This window comes from Enoplosus armatus, chromosome 1, assembly GCF_043641665.1.
Source record: "Enoplosus armatus isolate fEnoArm2 chromosome 1, fEnoArm2.hap1, whole genome shotgun sequence".
NCBI classification, from domain to species: domain Eukaryota; kingdom Metazoa; phylum Chordata; class Actinopteri; order Centrarchiformes; family Enoplosidae; genus Enoplosus; species Enoplosus armatus.
The window spans coordinates 28,300,502-28,327,345 of NC_092180.1; the positions used below are offsets into that span (position 1 = coordinate 28,300,502).

Here is a 26,844-nt window from a genome sequence, read left to right on the forward strand (position 1 = left end):
CGCCTTCGTTATTTGGAAACCCTGCAATCTGTAAAGACTCCACTTAGTCCAAAATCTGAACTGGTGCTGCTTTAAATGAACGATCCACCGCCTCCTTCACTGGCTACGCTTCGCTGGAGCGTGAGACATGCCGAGATGAAGATGGATCCTTCATTGTAGATTTATAGAAAAAGGGTCCCACCAAGGATGTGGAGCGCATGGTTTCCTCCAGTGGCTTTACAACCAGCACTGCTCCCAGTAGACCACACACACACACACACACACACACACACACACCTAAAGGGACAAAATGTATAACAAATGGTGCAATATCTATATCTCTCTCTCTCTGTGCAATACAGTCAATTTCCTTTATTCCTTTCATTTGTAAACTTGTAAGTTATAGTTTAGAATTGCTCGTGCAGTTTTTATTTTATCATATCTTTGATTCTCTCTTGCTATTGCACCATCCTGTATGCTGCTGTTACAATGCAAATCGCACCCGCTGAGGGAATAACAAAGGATTATCTTAATGTTTTAATGCTGAAAGGATGACACTGTCAACGCCAAGAGAAAACACCACTGAAAAACGTAATGGCATTTATTTGTATTTACTTTATTGTGCCAAGTAGGCATGGTTGTAAAGTCCTCGGCAATAATCATGGACGAAGACTTGCAGAAAACTGACCTGACCGTGGTTCTTTTACAGTTAGGCATAGTTAGGCCTACGTAAGGCCTGTTTGTGCCCTGACCTCATTGAAGCTGCATGTAGAGGAGGAAGCACTTGAATACACTTAAAATTTCAGTAGCATTTTAAAAAGACACCTTTACATTAACCTGACAGCAATTCATCATGTCAGGCCCCCCCCCCCCCCCCATGTCTGAAAGAGCTCCCCGGTCACTTTTACATACAAGTAACCGACGACAACCTAGTGGGCTAGCCCATGTTTTCCATATCACTTTCAAAAACACAAGTCTGAAACGAATGCCGTTGGATCGATATAAAAAGAGTGCCGCAGCACAAGGTGACAGAGAGATGGAAAGTCTTGTACCACCTTCTGAGATCACTTGATCCATCCGTTATCTCAATCATCGCCTCTTTGTCACGGCTAACGGGAACACGAGGAGACAGAGGAGGCAAACTGATGCACCACCAAGGCTCACAGGACGGTGAGGTCAAAAAGGTCAAAACCAGAGGAGGCGCTGCAGCCCAAGCGATCAGAAGTCCGATGTCAGGGCGGGAAAAGGTCTCAGGAAAAAAAACGGGATAAAGACGGTAGACATGAACTCGACCGCACAGTCTGACAAGGAACAAAGGAAGTGAACCGGTATATGCGCTGAAGGGTGATGAGGGAATGAGGTGCAGGTGGCTGCAAGGCTGATGAGGAACGGGAGCAGGTGGGCGGATGGGCGAGGCGAGTCGGGTGACGAGAGAAAGGATGGAGAGTCCAAGGACGTCTGGTGAGAAGTGAGCAAAGGCGGCCGAGGGGAACTGGGGGAGTGAACCGTGACCCTCTCATGCACAAAGTAACAAGCCATGAAACACAGTGAAAGAGGTTCAGAACCATTTACAAACAGTCTCTGTATGTATTTCCAATGTTCGTTCATGCCAACTAAGTGGATGAGTGAATGAATATTAAAGAAATGAAAGAAACCTGCTCTCTCAAATCTGTTGCCATCATATAAGGACTTCCCACACCCGACGTGACCCGTTTATTAGAGGCAGGGCTTCCTACAGTGGCACTAGAACGTCATGGACACCAGGTTCAAGTGCCGAAAGTGACGGATTACAGCAGCACTGAGCGAGGAAATGTGAGTACGAGCAAAGGAGGGCAGGAAGGTGACCGTGTCGCCTGTTAATTGCATATATATAATGCGTTGACAGAATTGTGTTGGATGTGGAATATTGGACCTTAAGTTTTTATTTGAACACACGGAGTCAGTTTATACGAATGTATCGTGATGCTAAAAGTCAATAAACTTATATTCATAACAAATGGGTATGGTGAATGATTTTTGTTGTTGTTGTCGTTTCCATTGAAATGATGATTCTAACAATGACACTAGTGTTGATTTGTGCAACGCCACCATGCAGCTGAGAGCGCTTGACAAGAAATGATATTTTTTTAAAAAAGCACTTAACATTTAGACAAATCAGAAGGTGGCAAATGGAGATATTCAAATACGACAGGGGATAATAATAATAACAATAATAAAAATGAAAAGGTTGCATGCCTCAGACTGAGCTCGTTTTCACAGTCCACTTTGACTATAATTTGAAGTTTTGTCAGTCCATCTTCCTCGTTTCAAAGAATCGTTGCTTGTCCAAACTGTAATGAGCAGCGTGTACTACAGTGCACCTTGACATACAAAGAAAAGGCCATCTTCAGCCCTCCTGCAGGTTTCCATTTCCATTGATCATCCGTGAAATATTAATCAGATTCCTGCTTTTGACGTTAGGATTCCCCAAGAAAGAGACGAGACCAGCGACCTGCTTATTTGTAAAATACATTTAATCCCTTTATATTTGGGCAAACCAAGGTCTTCAAGAGTAGAGGAGGGTTTGAGATTGAAGTGGCAGTGGGTCCTGAGTGTCAGTTACCAAATTCTAAAAGGCAGCAACGCGGACGGCAGCTAGTGCCCCGGTCGTCGGGGAGGGGGGGCATGGGACTGACATGGGTGTCACATATTCATCGTAACGATTTCTGGGGAGAAACTAGCTGATGTGTTGAAGGCTTGACTTCCTGCCACAACAATCTTTCCACCCTCTCCATCCAGACTCCTTTGACAACGTACCAGGCAAAGATATCACAATACAAGAAGGAGGGGGTGGGGGGGGGAATAAAAAAAAAAAAAAAAAAAAGAAAAAAAAAAAGAAAGGCATACATATATAGTCTTTCTACAGCCTTCATGATTTTTCATTAGTACAATACACTTTTACTGTTTCTCAGAGTATGACGTGTTAACAAGACAAGGTTTTAGTTGGGTGACAAAAGCTGTGATAATACGGACGATTACACAAGATGATGTGAGTCAACGTGAGTGAGTGTGTGTATGTGTGTGTGTGTGTGTGTGTGTTCATGGCGCGCGTGCTGCAGTGTCATGCGGCGATGTGTTTGGGTGTCGGCGGCAGCTGGATCTAGTGGGGACGTTAGCTCGGGGCCAAATCTTGCGCGAGCCGCTGGACTGTGTCAAGCAGCGTTCTGCCAGGTGGGTGCTTTCTGATTGGCTGAGCCTCATCAGCGGGCGGTTCAGACTGATAATGTGTACACAAACACGCTCGTTTTTTGGAGTGGATACAGGGCCCAAACCAACAGCCAACAACATAAGCAGAAGGGAGGCGGGGGGGGGGCGCTTAGTGCAAACCACTGGGTGGCTACAAGCCGCTTTTGTCCTGCTCTTGCCCTGCACAGAGAACAGATAATACACGAGTGGCGACGATGAAGCCGGAGGGACAGTACAGTGACACAACCAGGTCAGGTGAGACAGGACTAGACTCGGCTACAGGCTGGAGGAGTTTCACCATGAAGTCCAATTTCCAGTGGTGGAATGTAGCTTGGTACTAAAGTACAAATTTGAGGTACTCGCACTTGAGTATTTCCACCACATTTCCGCCACATCTCAGAGGCAGATATTGTACTTTTTACTCTGACAGATACAGTTACGTTGATAAGTTGGGGTTCTGAACAAGTATTGCTGGGAAAAAAGCGAACCGCCATGACAAGGATGCGACGGGGCTGCCAAATCCAAGTCCTCCGATTTTGGGAAAGACAATTAGGCCGTTGAGCGAGTTTTTCTCTACAAATGAGCGCACGGTTTCCAACCTTTCCAAAAGCACTGTGAGCAGATTCCTCGGGTGGAATAATGGTTTCTCAGTCCGGCGTTGTCGCTGTTTTAATTGAGAGGTTATTAGAAGTGTCTGGAGGGAATCGAACCAACTCGGCTCGGCCAAACTAGCCAAATGGGAGAAATTTGCGTTTTTCTTTTAGACTAATATGCGTGTAAGTACATGACTTAAAAACTACATGACATTTGATCCAAGGAAATCCGCTCGGGGGGGAAAAGTGCTTTGGAATGTTTTATGCAGCTCAAGGCATCACAACGGCCAAAGACAAATGGACAAATCACCCCACAGAGCGTCCAACGTTAACTGAGAGTTCCTTCTTTAAGACAGGGAGGTGTGCTCGTGTGCGCGCTCACCTCCGCGTGGCACGGCGAGGCCGACACTGGTTCTTGGTCTAGAGCCGGACATACAAGCAGAGAGTGCGGGAAGAATACAGGAGCAGAATCTACTGTAATACAATATCCATGCTCAGGCAGGCATAAAGCACTGTTCATACATATATATATCGATATCTATACAGATACTATGGGAGTGTCAGTCACACAGATATCGATATATATATATGTATATATATATATAATATTGGTATGTACAGTTTATACATACAACAGTGAAAAAACACATCCATAAAATAAGAATAAGAGCTTGTTCATAAAGCAACGAAGCAGTAATGAACCACTGAAGGATTAGAGCACCAGGACTGGTGAGTGTAACTCATGTGTGACATGGGACATAATATCGGCATGTCGGGTTAGTATCGCACTTGTTAAATATGCATAACAGCATCTGTGACTAACAGAAACTCATTGACAGTGTTCAAGAAAATGCTCAGTGGAGGATGGCTGACGTTTTCTTCCCAAAGAGCTGACTAAATTCAGCAAGCAATATATGTGGCGTTTCCTGATTATAAAAGAAAAGTAATAGAATGAGACTGCGGGGTGGGGGTGGGGGTGGGGGGGGGTCGTCCGTCCTTCATCAGCAGAGCGGGCTGGGAACCTGCCGCTTCAGTACACCGGGCTGTTGCGGATCCCGCAGCACAACACCATGCTGAAGATCATCTCAAAGATCTGGGAGGGTGAACACAAGTGTTGGTTAGACAGCCTTATCCTCGATAACAAACAGAAACACAAAGAAACAAAAAGAAACACAGGGGCAGAGTTGATTGAGGCTGAAGCGGAAGGAGATCAGCTCAGCGTAACATGCAGACTGCAAGCGAGTTTTGAAAAACACACCTACAAACACCTCCGAAGCTCATGAATTGACACATTATACCCTGTCTGTTCAATCCGCACGCACATAGTAATGTAAACATGACCATTTGTGGTTTTAGAAGGAGGTACGTGCCGGAACCATCTGCTGATGAACGACGACAAGGCTCCATGAAAGTCACCGTGCCCGGCTGTTGTTAGCGAAAGACACAGTTAAACCACAAATTGTTGTTTTCACATTACTACTTGTGCGCGGTTGAAAGAAATAAGATCATGTTAATTGGTGAGCTTTTGAGGTGTTGCTAGATACATTTTGCAGCCTCGGACAGAACCAGGCTGGCAGTTTTCCCCTGCTTACATGCTGAGACCTTAACCAACAATCTATTGATCCTACTAATAAGTATTGTCTGTGTAGCCAACACCAGATATCTCTTATTCCTCTCTGTTAAAAAAAAAACCTTGTTAGTTTTGATTTTTTTTTTGCAGGATTTGTCGACTCTTCTACGATACTCTGTTCAGACAGCCGAAATGATTAAATAAATAAAGTTATATACAAGCTGTCTGTAAAATGTAATGTTGGTAACATTGCTTTCTTGTATTATGGCCCAAGAGGACAGAAAAGTTTAACTATACATTCACTGTACTTATGTCTTTTAGGTAAGTGATGCAGCTGAACCAGCATCATTTGGAGTTTATATTTATTTGTAATCATTTATTCATTGCATCAATACAATGAATGAGCCCCCCCCCCCTGGCCTACACACAGACACCCACTGCCATGACTACATTACCACGTGGTGGTGGTTTAAATTAAATGTATTCAGGATTTAATGTTGTCACGGCGACAGCTGTCATTTTCTGGGTAGCTACACCTTCTGTATTCTGTATCATGGCATGAAAACGTGTGCGTGTCTGTGACGCGCAGCTCCATGTTCTCACCATAATAACTGCAACCACCAGGGCGGCGATGCCGATCAGGTAGATCTTATCTGAAAACAATTCCCGGATCCTGTTGTGGCAACTCTGCAAAGAAAAACAATAATTTACATCATTTACATCTGCTTCAAACATCTGGATTGCAAACAAAGCGCCAGACTTTACTTTGGCTTATTAGTATTTAAACACTGTTCCACAGTTATTCCAGTGACCTGTTTGGCTTCTTCTCCATTCAGGGCTCAGTTCAGAGTTTGGGACAAGAGAATGTAACTTGTCGTTAAGCCCAGCCGGTCAAGCTTTCCGCTCTCACACGTGCAGTTTACAATGTTAGCGTTAGAAATGCTAAATGGTTATTTATCAGTTTTTCGAGACTCTTGAGAATTTTGTTGCTTCCAGTGGAGCTCAGGTCAGGTTTTTCAGGCGAGTGCGACTGCAGCGTGTCTTGTCATTCTTCTCACACCGCCGTAAAAGCGTTCTGTTGGCACTTAATGGGCCATCAGTGAGGCGTACTGGCGAGCCACAACCTCAAACGTAACCTGTTTGGCTCTTGTATTTTTGGTTTTGGAAAGGGTAAAATATATATATATCTATATATGCAGTAGCAGTCTTACTTACAGCCTCGTGCGCACTGTGTCAGAAACCCATAGCGTGACAGGCCTGCCATGCCAAGTGACGGTTGCTAAACTCTGATTGGACAAATCCAATGAATCTCACCAAGCTGCTGCAGAACTTATAGAAGAACGATGCTTAAATAAAAATACATAATTTCTCTGGCTCGTGCAGCAACTACGGCAATGCTATAACAGTGTCTACTGTTACTAATAGTCATTTTACTCTTTGGGAGTAAAATGCCAGCGTATTGGAGAGGTATTGGATAGATACACTGGAAAACGTCATTTCCAGAAAATTGAACACAAGACAATCCTGGCGGACTTGGATCGGACTTGTCATTTTAGCTATGCGAATGTGCTGCCAAGAAATCCAGTTCAGCCCCCCTGTGCAGCACTAGTCTGAACTTAAGCAGCTGACTTGTGTCTCCAGCCCTGAATACAGCCCTCCGTGACTTTCTACATCACATGTTCTGTTGGAACAGAACCCTTAGACCTTTTCTCATAGCAGACATTTTGACTTGACTTTAATTAATTTGACGGCGTGGGAGATACGCTTTATGATTTTCTTGCAGAGAGCTGGACGAGGAGATTGACACGACTCTCATACCCATGCTTTAAGTACGGAGCTGCAGCCAGAAGGCGTAAAAACGTCTGTTTCTTATGAACAACAGGGACTTCCCGGAGTCTTGTCCAGCTTTTAACTCCCCATAAAACCCCCAAATTGTCCTTTTTACACTTCTATTTGTGCGTGGATTAAACACATCAGATACAACGTGTTAATTAATTAGCCTAAGAGTTGTTGGTAGGCATACGTTTGAACTTTGGACAGAGGCAAGGCTAGCTATTTCTCCCTGCTTCAATGCTTTACGCTAAGCTAGGCTAATTGCCTCCAGCTCTACACTAATCACAGATTTGAGAGAGTGGTGTCAAACTTCTCATCCAACCCTCGGCAAGAACTCGAATGAGGGTTTCCCCGTCCAACTATTCCTTCCAAAAATGGCTGCATTCCATTTGGCAGACTGCCATAACTTACTGGTCCACCTAAATGGAACGGATCCTCTGAATAATGATAACGTTAACGTGATCGGCTGATTAATATGATTGATGTTGGATCTGAAGTTTGACCTGCTCAAACTGACTGTGTTGCTTTTCACCCAGCTACGACGTGTGAGCGCCGGCCTCACGGGCTGGCCAAGCTGCTGCCGGTGCATGAAAAGTGGTGACATAACTGCTGAGACGGATGATCGCACTTACAACTGTAGTTCCAGAGCTGGGGCAGAGGTCGGTCAGGCCGAGTGTGTCTGTAAAGTGTGTCAGAAAGGAGGTCCCCTGGCCTTTACCACAGCAGCTCAGCTGAAACACACACACACACAAAAACAACAACAACAACACAGTGATGATCCTTGTCCTCCATTGTTCATAGAATTATCTGCTGGAACTTTATTATTTTTCTTTATAGAGTTCCCAAGTGTGTGGAAGTCTAAATTCCCATTTCAAATATTTGGAGGCCTAGAGGATATAATTAAAGTTTCCCAACATATAAACATGGGAGTCTCCGAGATAATATGCAACAGTCCTAACCACTGCGCCGCCATGACGCCCGCCCCCAGCCCCTTTATATGGGCCTGGGCGTTCCCTTAGATCAATGGATGCGGCTCTGCTGGTTCTTCCCAGATCCCGGCATGTCACCAAAGGTGACCCGGCCTTTGCTGTTTAGAGCCCCCAGACTGTGGAACACTCTTGCCTATTGAGATCAGACTATTTAAATCCCTACTTTTATAGAAAAGCATTTATGATACTACTACTTTTTGCCTTAATCTAGATTGCTAATAGTTTTCATCCCTTCATTTCTATTTATGCTCGACTCGTGAAATTGTGGGATTGTATATTTATGTTACCCTCATTTTCCAAAAAGTAAATGCAAGCATAGAGCCCTGTGTTACACAACTAGCCTGGAAACCAGACAAATCTGCGAGCTCATGTTTTATTTGCTTCGGCAGATACATCTGGGGCGCCCCCTCCCTCCCGTTCAGACAGATTTCCAGCTCACAACCGTTTATCTAATGTGAGTTGGGTTGGATACGTAAACAACCAAGGTGGCTGCCGCTGGCGTGGAGCGCTCTGTTGAATCCGCTGTCGCGTCAGTATTAACCGGCCTGGACGGTAAGAAAGACGTGTTCGCCGTCCTTTTGACACGACACCCTCAGAAAATGAACCGAGAGGTCCCAGACTAATTCGCATTTGCGAATTGGTCCGACGATGCCAGGCTATTACGCATCAATAAACAATAATAAATAAATTAGAAACAAGTCAGTAAGCTGTGTTTAGGGAACCTGTAAATGTGGAAAAAGCTTTCACATGCTTTCAAAAACGCCTTCACATGATTCTTCCAAGGTCTACTATTTATTTTCACATGTGAGCTATAGACCTCAGGAGATGGTTTTGGTTTTGACAAATGAGCCATAGCCTCCTTCCTTCTTTTGGGGGTGGGGGTTCTATTTTTTTCGTTCAATGAAAATATACATTTTTATGAATATAAATGACATTATTTATAATACATATCCATACCGTCTCATGGAAGACCTTGAGCACAGAGGCGGCAGCCTTTTTCTTGTCCTGGTCGGTGAGGCTTTGTGTCATGGCCTTGTCGTACACGGAGTCATAGTAGTTGATCATCTCTTTCGACACCTAGAACATGAACAAAGAGGGTTCAGCCTCAGACTTAAAACCTGCCGCTGTTACCTGTGTTCGAGCTCAAAATTGCTTTAATAAAAAACGTGTTAAAAACGAAAGAAGTTGTGTTGATGTGACTACGTTCGTTTCAGGAAAGCTGGGACGAGGAACGACTCAAGTGCCTTGAGGAAATAGCTGAGCCAGGTTCAACTGTTTTCTTTTTGTTTTGTTTTTTTAAAATGGTGCAATAATACAGTGTTTCATCAATATGGACAAACATAACTGATAACAAACCTCTTTAAGCTTGTTTCAAATCATACAAATCCATCTTTGTTTGGGTCAGGAAACACAGTCGCCATGTGGGTGTGATGGAGACGATCCTCCAGCTGGTGTTGTTGTGTCGTGCTATGTGTGTATTGGCGTTTTTGAGTATTCATCAGTCTGCGGTTCTTGGCAGCCATGAAAGTGAGTCCTACGCGAAGCACGACACACAGAAGTGGTCGCCAGTATTGTGTGATGGTACCCTAACCACTGCTAATGTCTTACCCGGGTTACTCACCTGTGTCCTCTTCCTCAAGCAATGGCAACCAAAGCTATTTATACTCCCCGATGTTTGAGAAGGGAGTATAAAATGTGTGTTTGCTCAAAGCAACATAATGTATAGACATCGGATATTGTTATTATTTATGCAGTGAATTGTATACATGTGTGCACATTGAATTGGCGTGTGCAGAATATCTGAAACCGACGTTGACAAACATGGGTCCTGACTTTATGAGGTACATGTTTCATTATATTTAAAGCTCAACGTTGCGTGCCTACTTCAACCTCTAGTGTGTGTAGTGTCTTTGCAGTCTTACAGTGTCTTTGTGCATGAAGCCCCAGATTCCGGCTGCAACTTCGCAGGCAAACAGGATGACCAGGCAGGCGAAGAACTGCAGGACAGAGCAGAAACGTCAGAAAACTGGTCCATTTAAACATTTAGCTAACTGAGGTTGTACTTCAATGCTCCATGCGGCGAAATAAGATTTGATTAAGTGAAAAGGGGGCCCTGTGGAGTTTTCTTTTAAATAAACTTAAGTTATGTTACGAGTCGTGTGTATCCTTGAGGTCTAACAAACGTGTTGAGTGTATTTGCAAAGCGTTTTAAATCCAGCATCGTCTTTGCTGGCACATCGCAGCATATATCCTGGCACGTTACCGCCACCTGCTGATCTGTGGGAATAGCGTGAAGCCATCGGTAGGAGAGCTGTGTATTGCGTCACCTGTGTGAGCGTGCACGAGAGAAACAAAACGACGTCTAAAACTCCACGGGGAGCCTTTAAGTGTGACTGTGACTCACAGTTCCCAATAGACACTGGGACTCCTGGATGGCGCCGTAGCACCCGAGGAAACCGACCACCATCATCACCGCGCCGACAGCAATCAGGATGTGGACACCTGGGTGGACACACAGACGTACAGTATAAGTTGACTCATGTGTATACAGTGGTAAAATAGGAGTTCTGTCAGAAAAAGATTAGGAACCACTGCATTAACAGGTGGAAATGAGAGTCAATCTGCCTCTGAGAGACAAACAGGTTCAAGTGAACAGCTATAACAAGAATGGGAGTCACTATAAGGCCGATAAAGCCACTGTGGTGTTGAAGCTCTGCAAGTACCCTCCAGCCAACTTTAATACCTGCATGCATGCAGTAACAGCTGATGGACAGCAGAGGGCACAATCTTGTTTTGACGCCAGTAGAAGAGTTATGTTCACGGGAAGTTGTTTTGTGTTTTCTTATCTATACTGCTCCATAATTCAACATATTATTTTCCATCCAGGACATAATCATTGTTTTGTTTTTCCTCTCTCATCAAACACAATTATCTCACAGCATCTGAGAACTCCTTGTGTTTCCTGTGTTATGCCGTCAGATGCCTGCTGATAAATATTTGGCCTCACGGAGGATGGAGAGGGTGCGGCATGGAAAAGAAGGACGTGTGTGTGAATGTGCTCAGCTGCCTTTTCAGAAACAGCCGTTTCTCTGCTTTACGTCTCGAGCTCAGTCCCGTTGATCACAGGGAGGTGTGTGGCGCTAAACACCCCGCGGTGCAATTGGCCGTTACTGTGTAACAGCTGAGAAAAGGAAGTGAAAAATAACAAAAAAATGGCTAAAAACAGTTCAGGTCAAAAGGTCTGATGCAGGGTGGGCCAGTAGGCTAAAAGATGGGACTGAAGAGGAGGAGCATGTTTACACACACTGATTTTGAATACAAATACACAGCGCAACTAAAGAATTCCACACAAATATTCTTTCTGAATTTGTTCCGTATTAATTGCATTGGGAAGCCTGTGAGAAAGCAATACGTCATCTGGTTTTAACTGCGTGGTAATACTGTTGAAAGTAAGGACACATTTGAGGAGTCAGCTGCCTATCGGTGGTGCGTTCACGTGCAGGTAAGAAGCTCGGAAATGTGAAAAAATAGCTTTAGTTGATGATTAGTGTTGCTGTCGCAGACAAAACAAGCAAACATGGACATAGTGAAAAGGGAAATGTGAATGTGAGATTGAAATGGTGCGATTCAGCAGCCGACTGTCATATCTTTTTATTTGTCACAGGTGATCCTCGAACGATATCCCAACAACAGACCAAAAAAAACTACTTAGTTATGAAGTGTTCAGAATATGTAAAATATGTAAATGAACTAAATGTGTGGAATAATTTGAAGAAATTATGAAATGTTATCTCACCATTGTTATTTTCATATTAAGAGAGTTTTATTGGATTTCATTTTTATTTGACTTTGCTTTTATGGCCTCCTTCATCGCCACGTCCTCCCCTACTTTCAAGCATGGCGTTGCCCTGTAGCTCATCACTCGTGTTCGCAGGAAGTAAATGACTATGTACGAGACAACTGAACAGAAAAAGTACAAACGGGATAAACTCAAAGATATTCCTCAACATTACCCTTGAGGATGGATATTTAGTGTCAGTTCTTTATCTCTGAACCATAAGAAGTGGATAAAGATTGGTCTTGGGGGCTTTCCGGGCTCTGGATGCGGTCGTAGGTAGCGGAGAGTTTGGGCAAGCTGGGCAATTGAATACATTCAAATAGCATTTGGCCGCCTTCTGGTTTTTCTGGGAGCCCCAGCAAAACCAAGCTTTTCCTTCTCCCTTTATTTTCTAGATCATCAGTTTCAGATTCCAGAGTTTTTATTGTTTTTTTTTTCTTTCAGCTCGGTGTAGGTCTCTTTGGGTCGAAATCCCGTTCTGCTTCGTTCGTGCGCTGCTGTTGGTTCTCGAATCCTTGACGTGTTTCTTTCAGTATCGATACTTCAGTAGTCACGCCTTCCAGACGATTATCAATGCCATCGATACGCCTCAGTATCTCGGAACGTTGAGGTCTTAACTCATCACCATTATCTCAACAAGAGAAGGGTTTACGCATCGCTCTCACGAGAATCGGCTCCAATTTGTGTTTGGTCCTCGAGGCCTTGTCTGTTTCGTTGGGCTTTTCTTGACCTCCTGGCGGGTTTTTTTTGGTTCTCCTTTCTTTTACACCAGGACGCGCTTTTCTTCAACTTTTACTGAAAGCTTAAATCGAAATCAAAATTGATCCGTCGCTGAGTGGAGGTGAAAACTCAAATGAATCACTGAGGGAATGCAGAGCTTCTAGTTCAAGCAGCCATCTTGCCTCCCCTGGGCCACTTGACGGAGTGATATATATTGGACACTTAAATGGCCACCTCAGTTGTGTCCAACTAAAAGACTGATTGGCATATTGTGCTCGATTCAGACTGGGAGTGCAGCTCTCTGAGTTCAGTCCCAGCATCATTACTCAGACGTGTCAGCTCAGGCATAATTCGATTCTGGACCACTAACTGGTCCCGTACTTCGTATACCCCTCCCCCACCTTTTCTAACCACACCACACACACACACTAAGGCTTATTAGGGGCCGGCCATGACGTGCCATTCAAGACCCAGGTCATGCAGAATGAGCATCTTAAACCTACTCAGGCGATGTGCTGTGTCTTCCCCCTCTTCCTTTTTTCCATCTTCCTCCTCTTCCTCCTCCCGCTTCTTCTTCCTCCTCAAAATGCCTGGCCTCCACTCAGTGCTGCGCAGCAGCTATAATTTGTAAATCGATATCTTGGAGACTGACCAAGTGCTTCCTCCATCTCGTACACTGTGGCTCACAGCCACTCCCCCCCCTCCCTCCTCTCTCCTCTGATGCTGTTTGGCAATCTCAATCCCTCCTTCTCTTGCAACCACCCATCTGTCCTTTCTATCTAATGCATTTGCTCCTTCTAAATTATGCTCTCAATAATTTCATTTACTTAAATGTCTTTTCCTGTCCGTCTTGATTTAATCTTCTCATGGATCCTCTCCCATTATGCTCTCTGTCTGCGTCCATTTATCAGGCATCTCCCTTGTTCAGTGTGAGGAGGATCATGTAACAGCATTGCCATGAGATACGTCAAGATCATGTCAAATTTCAAGGCTACAAATAAATGTTGTGGTATCAAGTAATAATATAATATTGTAGTAATAAGAAGCGGTTCCGAAACATAGCTTAGCATTTCTTTGAATTATTCTTTAAATTTCTAAAATCTAGTGTTAGATTTAAATGTGTATTACTCCTGAAGGTGTCAGTATGCTGTATACCGAAGTGCTTGTCGGACGGTCGAACAAAAAGCGTCTGAGACCCCCCTTCCCCCTTCTGAGGTCGGACACTTTTTTAGAACTTTCAGAAATCGGCAATCCGACAATCAAAAGGCACTTTGGCCATGTGTGGAGGTGAAGAAATAGGTTGGGTTTGAGTTTAAAGTGCTAATGCTAACATGCTGTTGTTTGGCGAGTAGTATTAACTATGTCCACCAGCTTTGTTTAGCGTTTTTTTAATGTTGTACAAATTGTAAAATATCTAATAGAATACAGATACAACAACTGAGTAACAACACCTTCAAGATGGAATTTCATGGAGGACACCGAAAGAGTTCTTGACCCGCAGACCAAACCGTGAACGCCACGCGGAATGACTTCTTTTAATGCCCACAAACCCCCCTGTGATACACTGCACTACCACTAATTAGTTTCTAGAGACCAAACTATAAGGAGAGACCAACATACAAGTAGAGCGAGTTCTGGACTTTTCTGGACTACATTTGACATTGATGCTAATCTTGCTGTTGCCACATAGACTTTACAAGGCTAACCCTCACCCTGCTTCCCTAAAGGCAGCTAAAAAAAGAATTTTTCTTTCCCCATGATGAAAGACTGTTGGTGCCCCCCACCCCCCCAAAGAAATACATGCAGGGGAGACTAGGTACAGTTGTAACACTTGATTTTCCCAACAAATCAAAAACCATTTACACTGGAACAGCCAATTTGCTATCTTATGAACGTCAATGTGTCAGCTACTGAAACAATATCATTCAGTTTGTATTTAAAAGGTATATATCACAATCACACACTCAAAAGGAAAAACAGATGACACACATTTCATGTTAATGTGATTATTCATCATCATCATCATCCGTGGTGCAAATCAGCTGCCTGCATCAGGAAGTTCCTCAGAAGGATATCCTGTTCTGTGGAGAAAACCCCTCTTGGGGGGTCCTGCAGCCTACTCTGACCAGCGATTTGGATCCCTGGCACTCCGGCCTCTTGTGAAAACGGTACAGGGTCACACGGCTAATGCCGTATGATTTGGCCGCTCCCCTGACCTGATTCGCCCAGTTTAGTTCATCTGAAGCCCTCCCCAGCAAAGGAAGTGAGACTCCCCCCGTCTGTCTTCCTCTTTCTGATGTTTGGCATGCTGTGAGCAAAACACACAAGCTTCCACTGACTAGTGATTATCATTAGCTTAGCATGTAATCTAGTTTATGCAGGCCATTCGAAGTACTTGTAACAAGTATCAGCCATGTTTTCACCTCATGTGAACTAGCCTGACTGCTAGTTTGACACATTAGTCATTTCTATTTTTTAAGCTTACAAAACAGTGATTCTAATAATACTTGTTTGGATTCCTAGACATCTGATCGCAGGACAGTATCCAATAATACCAACAGTATTCTTTTTTTTTGCTGGTAACTTTCTCTGGGAGTTTCAAATGTGGCTCCTTTTTTTTTTCTTTTTTTGGAAGCAAGAAGACAATCTAACTGAGCATGTGCAGTGAGAATCACTCTGGCTTGTTTACAACAGTCCCATGTTTCGACCGCCTCCCCTACAACACACAACTTTCTGTCTGCCAGAGGACAGACATCAGACCAACCATCAGACGTGCAGCTGCTAGTCCGTGACGCTCTATCGGGAATCACACTATAAAACTATACATACATACATATACAGCAGACCAGCGTCATCTATAGACACATGATTGTATCCTTCTTCCACCATTTTTGGGGATTTTTTTGCACATCAACATTATAACCGCTTGTCCTCCTTTCCCCCCCCCCACAGATAGTTCTAAACAGGCCTAGCTGTAGTCCTAGAAATGGGCATGTTTGGTTTAATGCTGGGAAGCTACAGTCCGCGTACGTGTGAAGAACAGCACATGGCGATCGACGGTTGAATGTGCACGTCTAAGGTTTCAATCCCTTCTTGGACGAGTCTAAAATTCCAAACACAGGCCCAGCTATTTGGGAACTCTGAGAGGGGATATTCTTGTGACTCAGATTCTATTTTTGTGAGGTAGCGCTGTAAATATGTGTGTAAAATCCCTGTACAGCAATGGGCTTTCCTGACAAATGCTGGCGTGTCACGCTCTTCTGGGAATCACCTTCGCTGTTAGAAAAGAGAGTTAAGCAATAACTCCACTAATGGGTCCCGCGTTTCGAAAAACAGCACACTTCTTAATTTGTTCAAATTAGTTTGAACGCAACCCATGTGGCCCAGCGCGGCTCGCTGAATGGATAATGATGTTTGTTAGCAAAGAGAACAATAGCTCAGTTTGTTGATAAGGGCGGTGCATTTTAAGAACACACACTGATGGAGAACAGCATAGCCTGCTGTGCTGTTGTTATACGCTTTAGGAGTATTTATAATTAGAATTAACGATTACAGACCTAATATTTTAATCAAAAAGTGACAGTTTTACCGATTGTCTTCTTTTTTTGTTTTTCAAAATAAAAACTGACAAACCTGGGGGTGATGATTAAAAGCTTTCTGACTGCTTGTGTTTCTTTCCCTATCGGTTGTCCGTTTTTTTGTGTTTTAGCGACGTTGATGCGATCTGAGATCTCCTCATTTACTTTTTTGAGTGAAATAGCATCATAGCGGTACTGAATTGGCGGGAAAAAATTATCCTCAAGATGTAATAAACTGTAGTTTTGAGAGTCAGAGGCCTTTTTTCGGATTTAAAAAAAAGGAAGCATTTCTAACAGGCATCGAGATTAGTATCCCCAAACACCATTCTCATTGCTAACTACGCCACAAAAGCTGTAATGATTATGCAACCTCGAAGGAAATGAGCCTTCAACCCCTTTGCTACTGAGAAATTTGATGCAACGGGAAAGCAATATGACTTAACAGAAACCGAGGCATTAAGTTTGAGGAACATTTCCTTTTGTAATGATTATTCAGCTGCAGTTCAGTTCATTTCTGTCGCTCTTAAGTTAAGGGATAGTTTAGAGAGTATGTTTAATCCTGCAGAAAGCCACTGGGTAATTGTGTCTGTGAGCGAGAGGAGAGAAGCAGATGCAGGACTCCATATTGAAAAGTTCCTGGCAGCAGGGGATGAAGACAGAGGGGAGGGGGGGGGGAGGCAGACAGAGATAGAGGGAGGGAGGGAGGGAACGACTGGGGGAAAATAAGGGTAAGTGAGACAGTGCGCTTGAAACACTAACCACAACCAGATGGAAAAGCAAAGGGGGGGGGGGGGGGCCACAATGGAAAGAAACCGAGCGGAGGGAAATAGAAGAAAACGCTCACAGAGGAAGGAGGAAGAAGGGTGGGGCCACTGGCCACTGAGGAGGAGGAGGAGGAGGAGGAGAAAGGAGGGCCAGTGAGGAATTTTTTCCTGTTCTGACTAGCTTTTTCTGAGACGAGAGTGAGGCTTTATGTAATGGGTAGGATGCAACCATTGAGAGTGCTCAAGAGAAAGTCCCCAAGTAGTTCCCCTCTGACTGGTGAGGCTTTACTCAGCGAACAACCACAGCCTATACTGCCTCACAGCAAAAACAATCATCGAGACGCCCCCCCCCCCCCCCCCCCCCCCATTCCATTTGTTTTTCCTGTAGCTGTATCTTAGATGTGGATAGGAGGCTCTTTCTCACATTTATTGAGTAATTATACCAATCCTGCGTTTGTCTGTCACCTTCCCTGTCACCTCTCATCTTCCTCACGAGACGGATGACTCAGGCGCGGGGGGGGGTCTGGCAGGAGTCATGAGATGAGAGTCGGGTGTCCCCTGTTAGTCCTGATCACAAGTCACCAGTTTTCTGGGTAAGGGCGCCCCGCCCCCCCCGTCCATTACTGAGGGTCAGCCTAGTTCAATATGCACTTTGCCGTATGTGCGGACGTACGAAACACTACTACGACTAGACACTGCTCAGTAGAGCTGGATCAATAAGTGCATTAATCAATGAGTTGATCAACATAAAATCTATAAGAATTTGATTAATCATCAATCACGTCGAGTCAATTATGAAGCAATTATGTTGCTGGTTTTCCCCATTTTACATGACAAATATCCTTTGGGTTTGGAACTGTTTTCTGACATTGTGTAGACCAATTCATTGATGAATCAAGAAATATGAAGTTAGTTGCGGCCCTACTGTTCAGATCAATTTGTGGATCAGAACGACCAATCACAGGCAAGAGAAAAACCTCACTATTAAACTAGCAGCTTCTTCAGCGCCCGGTCCATCACGGCTGCCCACTTTCCGCCCACACACAGCTCAAAGGGAAAACATTTCAAAAATGCACAGGAAAACGCAAAAAAACGCGAATCGGAGATTAAAGCTTGTGTTCTAACTCTTCTTCCTACATTTGATCATCTTTATTTCCTGGCTCCAACGGGTTTTAAGCCCCTTTTTTTCCTCTGTTTTGTGATTTCATGAATAGCTTTTCTTTCCCCCCTGCAAAATGCTACAAGACCAAAGAGAGTTCCTCAGTACTTGGGAGGCTGTTATCATTGTGTTTCTTTACAATCGGCCCGATGACCAGAGATGAAAACTCGCTGACAAACACAAAGCGAGAGCTCTGTTCTTCACATAGGTGCGACCCTTAGATCCGCTATGAGATAGCTAGAGCCAGCTAGTCATCCAGAGTCACCAGAGTCCTGTCAACCGTGGCAGGTGACCTAACTTGATTTTTACGATGTAGACATATTTGCATAAATTGGAAATTGATGGGATTCACCTCCTTTACCTAATGGTGAGGTTGTACAATAAACAGGTAGCACTGGTTTTTGTCCTGACCACTTTCCTCCTTGAGAGTTCCGTGAGTGTTTCCATGAATTCCCAACAGAACCACATCACGTGCTTTCGGTTGAGCGGAAACGGTTACGCTGGTGGTCACAGTTCTTTGTCACAATCACATAGCCCACTAGTTTCTGAAACTAAATTCATGGTCGGTTGCAGTGACCAAATAACCTGCCAGGATATCTGAAATGTAGGCTTGTATTTTGAAATTTAGGAAATGTCAGAGCCTGTGAGCCTCTGAACTACCTAATATGGGCATGTACTGTATTTTGCACAATGGTTTTCAAGAGCATGGCACCAAACGCTCGATGTACACTTTCAGATGATTTCCTGCTTCCATGCATACTAGAAGAGATAAGAGACGACAAGATAATTCAGACTTCAGACTTTCCTTTTAACCCAGAACGCAGTCTTTCCACAGCCTGAGCAAAATGAGTCAATAAGCTGAAAGACTAATTAAAAGAACAGCAAAGCAAGAAAGGAGAGTTTCATTTGAAAGAATCCACTTAGTAACAGTTGGGTTGGGGTTAGGGGTTAACTGTGGTTATCTGGGTTTTCTGAAGATGACTAATTAACACCTTGTATGTCGTTTGTTAGATCCATGCAAAAACCTCAAGTGTAACCCCAGCTAGTTGCTCAGTTAACTGTTACCCTGGTTAGTGCTGTCGTGTGGAAACAACGCAAATGGGCACAAATGCCAGAAACGCCGTCATTTTCCGAGTGAGATTCGGCTGTGAACTAGGTAGAGTGCGGCAACAGATGCTTTGTTTCCATTACTGAACTGTGCCCGCAGGTTTGAGCAAGACATTTTCCATAAGACAAAGACAGTATAAAGACGGACACAGAGACAGGCAGTAGGAAATCGATGATCATGAGATACATACTGATGTAGAAGGTGCTGGGGGCTTGGGCTCCATCAAATTTGAGCTCCAGCAGGTTGCTGGTCTTGGGGTCGTGTCTCAACCACAGGGCCACACCAAGGATTACACCTCCTGCGAGCTGTGACATGCAACAAAACACATGCGGTTAAGTACATTTCAAATGGCAAAAAAACTTTCCATTCGGGGAACATTACGCTCATTCACTTCCTTGCGGAAAATAAGGCGAGAAGATTGCTGCCACTCTCGTGTCTGCACGCTAGATATGAAGCTACCGCCGAGCTAACTTAGCTTAGCACAAAGACTGGAAACATTGGGGAAACAGCTGGCCTGGCTAACGGTCATTAGGTGTTGCTAATTCCAATTAATTCAGGGAGCAAGTTGACGACAGGCCTGAACTACACTCAGCTGTTGTCGGGCGTGTGCTCTCTGACCTGGCACCAACTCCAACAAAGTGATGGGTCTCCCCTCTAGCAACGTCAGTTTTAGAAGTCACATATTCTCATATCAATGATTTCAGCTTATCAACTTCATAGTTTGGATTCAGGACCTTCAGTATTTATAGCAGAGATCAAGTAGCTTGGCTACAGTTGTTAGGCAAATATATCGGTATCGACTCGGTATCGGCAGGTACCCCTATAATCAAAGGACTTGGATCGTGAACGGGGCTAAAAAAGAAAAAAAGACCTGATCGGGACTTCCCTAAATGAAACAGTTGCATTGAATACCTGTTGTGTAGGCCTACACACACACACACACACACACACACACACACACACACACAAAAACAGAAAATTGATCATGAATTAATAAGGGAATCGATAAAACGCACAACAAGTGGCCTGGGCTGGGCTGTTAGATTCCTGGCCTGAATTACTACCCCAGCCCAAACTTGACCGTGTCGTGAGATATTCCGCTTTGGTACACTTTGACAACAGATATTACTGGAACCGCGACACAAAATCCAGGAATCCACATTGATACTGACACTACCACTGAGTATCTGTGCAAAAAAAAAAAGAAAAAAGGACACAGTCTTGTTTTCTTACTTCCTCCGCTAACCAAATTTCCTGGGGAAAGCCCTGCACTTACCGCGAGCATATACCTCAGCAGACACACAGGAACAAGTCTAGGCAGAAGTAAAATAAACCACTAACGGTCACAACAGACACCCTTTCCGCTCTACACGGGTTTGGATATTTTATAACTCTTGTCCTTCAACACACTCAAAATAGAGAATGTGGCAAAAGAGAATATCTTTCATGAATATCTTTTGTTCGTTAAACTAGCTGATGCTTGTTTCTGTGAATAGCTTTTCACCAAAATAGGACCAGCCACCTCCACTCCCTCCCCATCCTCCCTCTCTCTTAATGAGGTCCATTCCAGAGCTAAAGCCAGCTGCTGCCTAGCAACCAGATCAACACCATAACTGGCAAGAGGGTAGAAAATCAACACACACACACACACACACACACACACACACACACACACACATACACTAAGAATGGCTCACTAACTTTAAGTGAACTCTCCACCTTCTTACCACGTGAGTTACCACTGAAATGAGTCACTGAAATGCATGAAGAATAAACAGATTTCAATGGGGTTTCGTTCATAGTTTCACAGCATCCGAATAAATGATGAGTCACGGTGGTCACAAACACGCCAACCAGCCCGCGGTTTCCATGAGAAAGTCATAAAGTTGTTAATCATAAATCCGTAAGATGGCCTTTGAGCCACAATCACGGTATCCGGCATGTTTGAATCAGATGGACAGGCAGCTTTTGGAGGGGATCGACCACAGATCCCGAACTGTTTCGATTTCCAACCAATTTCAGAGAATTGCTGAAACTCGAATGAAATTCTGCCGGAGTAGTTACAGGAATCGAGGCTCAACAAAAGCAGTTTCCAAGTGTCGGTCGGACAAAATAAGCAATTCAAACGTGTCAACTGGGCCCTGAGAAATTGTGACGGGAACTTTGCATATTTGTTGACACTGAGAGACCAAAAGACTGGTTTACTAATCACAAAATCTGATGATGAATTGATAACGAAAGTATAACCAAGTATAATAGCCGGGGGCATTTTCTGTGATAAACATACTTCACTGCAGAACGTTTGGCATATTCAGGCCATAATGGCTGCATTCAATTCAACTCAACCCGTGGTCCCCCACACAGGTGTTATTAGCGCTTAGTCCGCCTAAATAAGCATCTTCTAAGTGTACAGGCTGTGCTTGATTGACGTCTCCCTCGCCTTCCTGTTGTATAGCACCTGTTAGAGCAGGACAATACACACCTTTATGGTCCTTTATGAGGCAGATAACGTTTGGTGGACTCAGCAAACTTCCAGCATAACTCTGCCCAAACAAATCCACAGCTGAAAATAGTCCCCCCGACAAATGCTCCACTTCTGTTTTAGGAAATGACTGAGCATTGTTTTTCACCGATCACCAGCCTTATGATTTCATTTCATCTAATAATTCAACTTAGGTGCGGTTACGTTTTTTTTTTTTGTTGGGAACCATTTAGAACTAAATCGGAGTAAGGGGACGACCCAGTATGACACGAAACTGTGTTTTCCTTGGGACACATTCCATTTGACACAAGGACATTGAAAGGACCATTTAATACAAGAACAAGGACAGACCAAATGATAAGGTGACGTTTTCCTAATAAAGCGGGGGGGGGGGGGGGATGGACATTCAGGCCTAGAGATGCATGCCTTTTGTCAGAAAGTCAAAGGAGGACAAAGCTCCTGCTTATATCAATTTAATGTACTTCATTTTCTTTCATGCTAATCTGACTCGGACCTGTTGATAATTCCTGAAGGCACACCTTAGCGGGGCTCAAGCACTTTGACCACATGCTTAAATGATGCATTAACTGCGAGCGAGTACGGTCGCATATCTGCAGCGATAAGCACTCCTGTAGCATTAGTTATCACTTTGGTCCGAATCTGCGGTAAGAGGCTGCCTGGACGCTGTGGGGAGAAGACCTTCCACTCTGGTTTTGTGTTGTCCCAGCGCTTATTGACCGCGGCCGTAAATGGCGTGTTTGAAGTACTGAACAATGTTGGCATACAGTTTGACACACAATCGTTGCCCATTTTTGCCATAACTAACCGGGAAACGGTTACTATGGTTGCGAAACGACAATCGCGCGTCTTGATTGGGGGGGGGAATGCATTCGGACTTTATCTACCTGGGCAGGGCTTAATCCACTGAGGCGGGCCGCCAAAGTAAAGCCTATGCATGGGAAGCCATTGTCTTTTCAGTTGCTGATCACGTGGGAAGCAGTGAAATGATAACAATATATCACCATCATCATAAAGATATCATTTGAGCTTCATTTGAGGAAAATGGCCGTGTGATTATGGAGAACTTTATAAAAGTGACGTTAACTTCGTAATCCTAACCAATTTTTAAGATCTGTCAAAATATTGAAGTATTGAAGACATTTTAAGGCCTGCAATTCAGATTATTGGACTTTAAGACTTTTTAATGACCCGGGGAAACCCTGACGCGGACCAGCATCATCCTGTTTACTATAGCCTACTGTCACCAAAGACAGCGTATCTACTGGTGGCTGGCGGTGTGGGCGAATCAGGCTCTTTCTGAACAAATCCCAAGACTTATGACAGCATTACACCAGCTTAAATGTTTGTAAGACAAAGAGAAACACAAATTTATGACAGTGCAAGTGCTTACTCTAAATGACTCTCAGGACGGAGAAATGAAAGTGAAACTCTCTGAAACTGTTTCAGATATCATCTGGGGTGAGATCAGCACCAAGTTTCCCTGCCAGCTCTCCCTCCAATGTCTATTTCTGCCAGTAGCCCAGAGTACAGGGGGTTGTAGAATGCTAGGCATGCTGGGGGTGGGTGGGTGGGGTGTTGTCTGCAGTTCCCATAAGACTCCTATACCACCACCACCCCCACTGCCTCTTAACCCTCTCAGTGTCCAGTGTGATTTATGGAAACAGGAGGTCTCCTGGCCTCCGTGGCACAGCTGCTCGATGGCCGCACATTGAAGTCAAAGCGTCTCTTCAGGTGGACTGAACTTGTCTGCTCTGACAGACCCCCCCCCCCCGCCTCCGCAGAGCTCTTCAGAGCAGCCAATGGAACCAGAAGGGCTAAAGTGGAATATGTGTTAAAAAGAAAAGGGGGAGCCGGCAGGACGCTGCGACGCGCCAACAATCACATTAAAGTCAGTGACTCTTTTGCAAGAACACCCTACAGGAAATTTTTGGGGTGTTTTTTTTCCATCATCATTGATTAGAAGCACAATTGTGCAATTTGGAACAATTTGCTTGTTAGACATTGAAAAGCCCATGTCATGGCGTAACCAACCCAATGAGACTCCGCTTTGCACTCACTGGGCGCCACACCCATTCAACTGGTAGTCACATTTCTACAAACATGTGCTAAAATGCAGGTGCGGGGTGGTCACGAGCAGATGTCGACCCGCTCAAAATCAACACACTCACGCTTCCAGCGCGGACAGGAAGTTGAGAGACCTCATCTTTTGTCTTTCGACTTCCTGTCTACACTGGAAGTGTGAATGAATCGGTTCACCGAGACGCGCCAGGTGGATAGAAAACACCAGGATCTGGCCCTCTATGGTGGAGAATGTACAAATAGTCAAATATATGTATTTTGCTTTACTCCTGTGTGGTGCGTTGGGCCTCTGACCGTCCAGAAGGATGGGCAGCGGATTCGCAATACAAAAATGAAAGACGTTTGCTGGTTCCAGCTTCTTAAATGTGCTTTTCCGTAAACAAATGAGCCTTTGGAGCAATCTGAAGACTCTGGGAAATTGCGATGAGCATTTCTCCACAATCTTTTTGGACATTTTATAGACTTAACGATGAATCGTCAGCTGCAGCCCTTACATATTTACCTTTACAAAGTGCAAGAAAATGTGGAGTCCCACTCCTTGATCGAGGCCACGAAGGACCAAAGAAAGGGAGTAAAAGTACCAAAGCAGAAGGAGAAACATCGAAGGAGCTGTGTGAGAGCAAACTACGCAGCGGCTCTTACACAAGGAGAGTAAAACCAAGACACCCACTAAATGTTTCCATGATCCATCACCAACGCACTACACAGGGGCCTTGACTCACCAAATGAAAACCACCATGAGCCCCCCCTCCCCTCCACACACACACACACACACAAGTTGGGTGGAGGATGTAATCCAAACAAAAGCCATTAACCAAGCCCAAGTAAATCAGTCCCCACTACCGTCCAACAGCCAGGGCCAAAATGATTAGTTATTATTATCATCATTAGGCTATATATATATATATATATATATATATATATATATATATATATATATATATATTAGGAGATTATATTAATGGCCTAAAACTTGATTCAAAACTGTTGAGCCGTTTTATGTCAGAGCGACAGCTAGAAGAGCTGGAACGTTGAGCGGCGCTATTTTCTCCGTTACATTCAATGTTCACGCCTGCGGTGACTCGGCTCTGGCGTGTCGCGTCCGGCCGCGCATAAACCGTAACGCTCGCCCACCGCGTGAACGCACACTCTGTGGTTACGTAAATTCAACCGCGCGAGCCCCTTGCTGGCAGTCTCTCCGGGTGCCGCAATCTCGCCACGGTCCGCCCTTGGTGGCGTCGCGCGGTGATTCGGTCCCGCGCCCCAAATCCGCGAGACGTAACGCGGGGTGTTGTGTTTATCCGGCGTCCCCTTCGTTCATGACGGGCCGGCAGCCCAAACAAACCCAAAACCGCTAGCCACAGAGGGGGGGGGGGGCGGCGCTGCGTACCCAAGTCAACGCATAAGCGTGTCAAGACAAAAAAAAAACAGGACTGCTCACCCAGAAGATGAAGTTGAAGAAGAAAAGCATGTACTTGATGCATTTGGTGCAACCTTCGACTCCCATGGCGGCGCTCCGTGAGACAAAAATGTGTTCGGCGTTAGTTGGTGGTTCGCAGGACGGCGGCGGAAGGCAGGCAGGCAGGCAGGCCAGGCGGCGTGTAACGGGACTGAGTCTCGACTGGGAAATCCTGACTTCGACTCGAAGACCGAGGCAACACCCAACCCCTCCCTCCCTCTGAGCACCCCGCCACAATAATCCAGCCCGAGCGCCCCTCGCTGCAGTGTGCAACTCGGGGGCGGAGCTCGATGTGGGCGGGGACTCCGCCCACACATGCATCTATATGCACACAAAGCCGTGGCCAAAAGTTTTGAGAATGACACAAATATTCGTTTTCACAAAGTCTGCTGCCTCAGTTTTTATGATGGCAATTTGCATAAACTCCAGAATGTTCTGAAGAGTGATCAGATGAAGTCCCTCTTTGCCATGAAAATGAACTTAATCCCACAAAAAAAAACATTTCCACTGCATTTCAGCCCTGCCACAAGAGGACCGGCTGACATCATGTCAGTGATTCTCTCGTTAACACAGGTGAGAGTGTTGACGAGGACGAGGCTGGAGATCACTCTGTCATGCTGACGGAGTTAGAATAACAGACTGGAAGCTTTAAAAGCAGGGTGGTGCTTGAAATCATTGTTCTTCCTCTGTTAACCATGGTTACCTGCAAGGAAACACGTGCAGTCGTCATTGCTTTGCACAAAAAGGGCCTCACAGGCGAAGATATTGCTGCTAGTAAGATTGCACCTAAATCAACCATTTATCGGATCATCAAGAACTTCATGGAGAGTGGTTCAATTGTTGTGAAGAAGGCTTCAGGGCGCCCAAGAAAGTCCAGCAAGCGCCAGGACCGTCTCCTAAAGTTGAGTCAGCTGCGGGATCGGGGCACCACCACCAGTGCAGAGCTTGCTCAGGAATGGCAGCAGGCAGGTGTGAGCGCATCTGCACGCACAGAGAGGCGAAGACTTTTGGAGGATGGCCTGGTGTCAAGAAGAGAGTCGCATCAAGGAAGTTCAAAATGCTTGATCGTCACTTGATTCATGTAGACCTCAGATAGTTCCAGGAAGTCCTTGGCGGGCAATTAGAATGCGTAAAAGTAAAACATCCACGGTAAATACAGAGAGACAGAACTGTGATTTTTAATACCAGCTCCTTTAAAGAGATCAGAGACTCGGGTGTCTTCTACATCATCTTCACTAAACGACACAACAAAGGATTGAGAGCGGACAAAAACAAGGTTGAACAACTCCTCGAGAGTGGCTTCACTCCTTCTCCTCAAAAGTGGCAAAACACTTTCATTTTCCTGTTGTCCATCTCCATATAGAAAATCTCAGGCTCACTCTAAAACTGCAACGAGAACATGAACGGTGCCATGAGGGGAACATTTTCCTCTTCATCCAGGCCGTCA

General features: G+C 44.7%; 1 protein-coding gene across 1 annotated transcript; it reads right to left on the reverse strand.

Moving 5' to 3' along the window:
* Nucleotides 1–4,450: 4,450 nt before the first annotated feature.
* LOC139283679 (CD81 protein-like) lies at nt 4,451–25,578 on the reverse strand. The gene is made up of 8 exons (XM_070903701.1): nt 25,380–25,578; nt 19,547–19,661; nt 10,594–10,691; nt 10,112–10,186; nt 9,147–9,266; nt 7,833–7,931; nt 5,971–6,054; nt 4,451–4,890 (listed from the first exon to the last, which is right to left on the reverse strand). The coding sequence occupies exons 1-8, from the start codon at nt 25,443–25,445 to the stop codon at nt 4,828–4,830; spliced, it is 720 nt and encodes a 239-aa protein (XP_070759802.1). The 5' UTR covers nt 25,446–25,578; the 3' UTR covers nt 4,451–4,827.
* Nucleotides 25,579–26,844: the final 1,266 nt, after the last annotated feature.